Genomic DNA, 6,000 nt, shown 5'->3' on the forward strand with positions numbered 1-6,000 from the left:
TGACCGTTCGAAGTTACAACGGCCTTGAAAAAGGTGACTTGGAGCTCTTTTTTCACACGTATGACTGTTGCAGCCTCCACGTGATGAAATTTCAGAGGTTGGCAACTGACTCCTCTATTTGTGACAGTCGCAGCGTCCCAGGGTCACGTGATTCGCTTTTGCGATCTTCTGACCAGCGGAGTCAATGGGGAAGCCAGATTCCCTTAACAATTGTGTTACTCACTGAACAACTGCAGTGGCTCACTTAACAGCCGTGGCAAGAAAGGTCCTAAAATGAGGCAAAGCTCACTTAACAGACATCACGTTTAACAACAGAAATTTTGGGCTCAATTGTGGTCGTAAATCGAGGACTACCTGCACTTAAGACAAAATGCCGCAGACGAAGGAGCGACTTAGCTGCGGTGCCCTCCGGCTCTGCCTCCGCTGGCATCTCCAGAAGCATTTTAAGAATGAGGAGACAGGTGGGGACATGTTTGGATCGACCCTTAAGAGCCAGAAAAGGATTTTGCAGTGAAGGTTTTAAATGGGAAATAATCTCAGCTAGGCTGAATCACTATAAAACCAGTGGGGCGATTTAGCATTGTTTCCATTTTAAAACGGCAAAGGCCAGGCCTGTAGCCAGAACAAGAAGCAACGGGTGGAAACTCATCCAGGAGAGAAGCAACCTGGAATTAAGGTGAAACTTCCTAACATTGAGGACAATTAACCAGTGGAACAGCTTGCCACCAGAAGTTATGAGGTGCTTCATCACTGGAAGTTTTTAAGAAGAGACTGGGCAGCCATGTCGCAAATGGTATAGGGTCTCCTGCTTGAGCAAGGGGGGTTGGACTAGAAGACCTCCAAGGTCCCTTCCAACTCTGATTGACTGATTGACTTTTCTGATGCCCCTAGAAACAGCCCTGCCCAGATTTACTTTGGCCTTTCAGAGTTTTGCGTCGTTTTGTCAAGCGGTAGTTATGGTCTGCTGCGTACCTTTGTTTTCAAAGTTTGGCCTTTTTCCTAGAATTCATTGCAGCAAAGAAAGGTTTGGCTGAGAAAAAAATGTTATCAACAAAAGTGCACTGAAGTGGATTTTTGGAATGCCGCTTTAGGAATTTAAAGTCATATTTTCCACTTTGTATCCTTAATGCAGTGGTGGGTTTTTTTAAAAAAATGTAATTAAAGTATTTTTATGTGGCTTGGCATTTTTCCTGCTCAGTTCAGTTATTGATTTACATCCGAAAAGGATTTCATGTATTAGTGTGTGTGCATAATGTAGCAGTAAAATCCTTTCCACTTTAAAAGTTGATTAGCCTTCAGTCAGGGACGAATTTAACTTTGGTTGAAGCAGCTCTGTTACCCAAATCCCCTTAAGCAGAAGTAATACAGGAGCAGTGTTAAAAAAAAAAAGAGGTAAAGTTGGCAACTGCACAACTGAAGCTCTGCTCATACATGCATGAGTCGGGTTTTTTACCTTCACTGGATGACAAATTTGGGGGGGAAAATACACAAAACTAAAGAAAGTACTAAAGTGTTAAAACCAAAAACAACTGTGAAAAAAGAAAAGGATTAATCATAATCAATAACCCCCCAAAACAAAATTCTGAACAATCTAAGCTTATCGCTTATATATCAAATGTTAAACAATATACGATATACTGATGAGGTTACCTAGTTAGGTCACGAGATGTCTGCAAGAAAACAATCAAGCTCACAGAGCACCAAGGGCACCACAGTTCTCCTCCTCCTCCCCACTCCCACTCCCCCTCTCAGCAAACCCCTCTCCCTTCCAGCACTGATGATATTACCTAGTTGAGTCATTAAACGTCTGCCAGAAAACAATGATGTTCAGAGAGCACCAAGGAGCCCAGTTTTCTTTCCTCCTCTGAAGAAACCCCATCCCCTTCTAGCACTGATGCTGTTACCTACTTGGGTCATGAAACATCTCAGGCAAACCACCAAGCTCAGAGAGCACTGAAGACCCCACAGTTCAACTTGAGCTACAGAGGGTTGAAGTCAACTCATCTTAAAGTTGCTGAGAAACACTTTAAGAGAACATCCATAATTCCTTGACCAGCTTGGTGAAGATGGTACCGGGGTGGTCTCTGAAAAAAAGGAAAAAAACCCTAGACAACAGTTCACTATTTTTAAATAAACATCCATGTTTCATATCTTTTCCGCAATTACTCTTTTTTAAACTCCCAAGTAAAATAGTTGTAGAATAATTTTCTTTTCTTTGTTATCTGTCTTCAGCAGAGACGGCTGATGGTGATGAGAAACTGGACATTTCTCTGCTAGAGGCAGGTAAATGGCGCCGAGGTTTGTTTCCTTGTTTAATTTTGTTTAATGTGAGATATACTGTACCACTAACTGCTGGAACTTCTTGGCAGCTTAGCAAGAAAAACAAATTTAGTATCAAGAACACTTAAAATAAACAATGGAAAACAAGTAAACCCAAAAGCCTGTTAGAAAATAAGTTATTCTGAGGACTTTTTAAAAAGGAAATAAAAGCGGGAAGGAGGAGGCCACCAGATGAGTTCTCAACAATCCCTTGAGATCATTTCCTGGAGCAGAGAGGTTTGTGGAGAAAGAGGTCCTCTTTTTCAGACCACCTGCAGCTGAGCCACGGAGGGCTTCAGCGCTAATGGCCAGTCCAAGAAATCAGGTGAACTGTGGCCTCCTGCTTTTTCTGAGAGCAGCTCAATTGTCAAGTCTTCTGCCAACTGATTTATAGATTAGATGCTTGTCAAGAATATGCCTCTTATCAATAAAGGAGAATATTAGTAGCTCAGGGTTGAAATGAGGGGTCCTTGGTGCTCTCTGAGCTTGGTGGTTTTCTTGAGGACATTTCATGACCCAACTAGGGAACACCATCAGTGCTAAAAAGGAGTGGGTTCTATTATAAATAACCAAAGCGCAAACCCCACTCCCTTCTAGCCCTGATGATGTTACCTAGTTGGGTCATGAAACGTCTGCAAGAAAACCACCAAGCTCAGAGAGCAGCAAGCAACTCTCAACAGGCATCATAATTATAGTTGCTGAAAATGCTAATTTTCAACTTTTAACTCTTTTTCAGGTACCCTCCTTGAAGCCACGCCTTCTGCGCCAGTGTTTCATTAGCATATTCAAACCTTGGTTTGAGATGATGCCAGCAACCTTTCTAGATTACTTCACTATCCGTGCTCTCCTATTTCATGATCTCCGATCAATATTTTTTTTTCATGCTTTTCTAATGTGGATAATAATTAAGTGACAAATCACTTTTCCTTTGGATTTAATCAAGATAACTAGATTTGTTCGTAGAGAGGCTCTAGTGCAATTAGTCTGGTAACCAATGTGATAGGATGAATTTTGATTTTATGATGGCATTTTCCCACATAAATACATGCGTGCTAGCTCTTCTATTTAAATAGAAAAAAAGAGAAATTAAAGTCTCCTCTTAATCTTACAAACAGCTCTTAACACCTCCATTTCATAAAGAGTTTTTGGTGCAGAAGTTATGGGATCAAAAATAAAACTTCTAAAACATTTAGTGTGTCTTAATTTAATGAGTTTCTGAGTTGAGCCTTTCTTTCCACCCCCAGAAAGTAAATTTCTACTTGGATAAAATTATTTTTTTTCCCAGAAGCAGAATTGCTGTCATTATATTTGACCATAAGATATTAATTAATATTACTTGTGATGTCCCATTTAATTTAATATTCCTTGGATGGATACAGGAGTGATAAATAATGTATTTTATTCCTTTTTTAATGAACTAAGAACAATCAACTCTGTGTGTTTAGATTCCATTCTCCTTTGTTTTGCTAATTTATGGGGATTAGAAATTGTGAGAACCTTTTTGGAGGATACAACTTTGAGAAGATTCTTTCCATCTGCACACATTTCCTCTCCTTATTCCATCCTTCAGAGCTGATAAGATATTTGGGGGTCTACGCTAATATTTCTCTTTTCAAACAAAAGCCGGCAGGAGTATGGCTAGCAACTCTCCACAAATCTTCAAAACTTTCCGATATCTCATAAACACCATCTGAATTTATTGGCATTTTTGTTACTCCCAGTATCTCCTACATTCTACATGAGAAGGTCTCTTCATACCTTAGATCGGAGTCTCCAACCCTGGCCGCTTTAAGACCTGTGGACTTCAGTTCCCAGAATTCCCCAGCCAGCCTTGCAAGGCTAGCTGGAGAATTCTGGGAGTTGAAGTACACAAGTCTTAAAACAGCCAAGGTTTGACACCCGTTTTACATGAAGGGTTAATGCCACATACATGACAAATTCATTGATGCCATCGTAGACATCTCTAGCAGAGTCTAATGGTGTGTTTAGGAATCCTCTTCTTCAGCTTGCTAAAAATAATCATTTCTGCAATTCAATAATGTTTTTTATAAATTTCTAAACTTAATGCAGTACAAACAACTTACCATTGAATTGTGGTTGTCTTTGCTTGATGACTTGATAAACCTGGGCTAGTGCTGTAGTCTGTAAGGATCCCGCATCCTCTTTTGGATGGGATTTTCTTCCACAAATGAAATTTCTTGGTCTTTTCCATAAATCTACAAACAAAGCGTACCTGTTGTAACCATTAACCCACAATCAGCAGTCTTACAAATCTTTAAAAACAATTGTACTTGTGTTGACTTTAACTGTGACTACTATTAAAGCTTTTTTCCGGGCGTCTTTTTTTATAGGTTTTATTAGGAAAAAAAAATCATCCCATATTTAGGTAAAAGTCTCAATCTTATGTATATATGTTTTATTAATATGTACATATTTAGCTATTTTTTAAATTACTATGTTCTTAATAAAACCAACAAGGGACTAGTTGTGAAATGGTGCATTAAGATTGTGTCGTGTTATCAATCTCTGGGAATCTTTGTCAAGTTCAGCAAAATAATAATAATAATAATAATAATAAATTGCTCTAATTTAATCAGAGTCCTTATGCTTTTTTTCACAGATTTTTTAAATTACTGTACACGTTTCTAAACAACTATACCTCTCTCTGATTCCTTCATGTGATTAATCCATTGTTGTATCAGCCAGGAAATTAGCAATAAGGCTGATAACTAGCTGCCCCCAAGGCAGGATTAAAACAGTGTTTTGCTTGTCTGTGGAAGGGATGGAATTTGCTCTTAATTTATAACCTGGGAATGACTTGTCCATGTAAGACAGGATGGGGAGAACGAAAACAATTGTGGTTTTGTTTATTTAAATAATGGCACGCTGTGATTGTGTGTGATACATAACCAAAGGCAAGATGCAGGTAGTCCTCAACTTACAACAGTTCCTTTAGTGACCCTTCAAAGTTACAACATCAAAGTGACTTATGACCATTTTTCACACTTACGACCATTGTATCATCCCCATGGTCACATGATCAAAATTGAGATGCTTGGCAACCAACTCATATTTATGACGGTTGCAGTGACCTGGGGTCCTGTGATCCCCTTTTGTGACTTTCTGACAAGCAAAGCCAGATTCACTTAACAATCGTGTTACTAACTTAACAACTGCAGTGGCTCAATTAACAACTGTGCCAAGAAAGGTCGTAACATGGAGCAAAACTCACTTAACCATCTCACTTAGCAGCAGAAAATCTGGGCTACAATTATGGTTGTAAGTCGAGGTTGGAATGCAGGATTGCAGGCTAAAATCTGCTGACTGCCAGCAGTTGGATCCCGACCGGCTCAAGGTTGACGCAGCCTTCCGTCCTTCCGAGGTGGGTAAAATGAGGACCCAGATTGTTGGGGGCAATATATTCACTCTGTAAAACTGCTTAGAGAGGGCTGTAAAGGCAATGTGAAGCGGTATAGAAGTCTAAGGGCTATTGTTATTGCTACCTGCATTGTAAACTGAGAGCAAAATCAGAAATACTTGGGAGCCAGCCAGCAGCCAGCAGCCGAGTTCATGGAGAGAGGATCCGAGAGAATTGTAAACAGGTTTGGCAGGCAGTGTGCCCCGAGCATCACAACGTGGCCATTACTGGACCAACCGGTTTGTAATGTCATCTGGTAATGC

General features: G+C 40.0%; 1 protein-coding gene across 3 annotated transcripts in view; it reads left to right on the plus strand.

The window, feature by feature from the left end:
- BEND7 (BEN domain containing 7) overlaps positions 1-4,893 on the plus strand; it is a 48,579-nt gene extending 43,686 nt beyond the window's left edge. For 2 of the 3 annotated variants that reach the window (XM_058191327.1, XM_058191330.1), the window contains exons 8-9: positions 2,233-2,283; positions 3,056-4,892. In XM_058191327.1, the coding sequence (XP_058047310.1) occupies positions 2,233-2,283; positions 3,056-3,099 (95 nt within the window). In that variant the 3' untranslated portion in view covers positions 3,100-4,892. Of the gene's footprint in view, positions 1-2,232; positions 2,284-3,055 lie in introns of all 3 variants that reach the window. The other variant, XM_058191328.1, reaches the window with a different exon arrangement.
- The last annotated feature ends 1,107 nt before the right edge of the window (positions 4,894-6,000 follow it).

This window comes from Ahaetulla prasina, chromosome 7 (genome assembly GCF_028640845.1).
Source record: "Ahaetulla prasina isolate Xishuangbanna chromosome 7, ASM2864084v1, whole genome shotgun sequence".
NCBI classification, from domain to species: domain Eukaryota; kingdom Metazoa; phylum Chordata; class Lepidosauria; order Squamata; family Colubridae; genus Ahaetulla; species Ahaetulla prasina.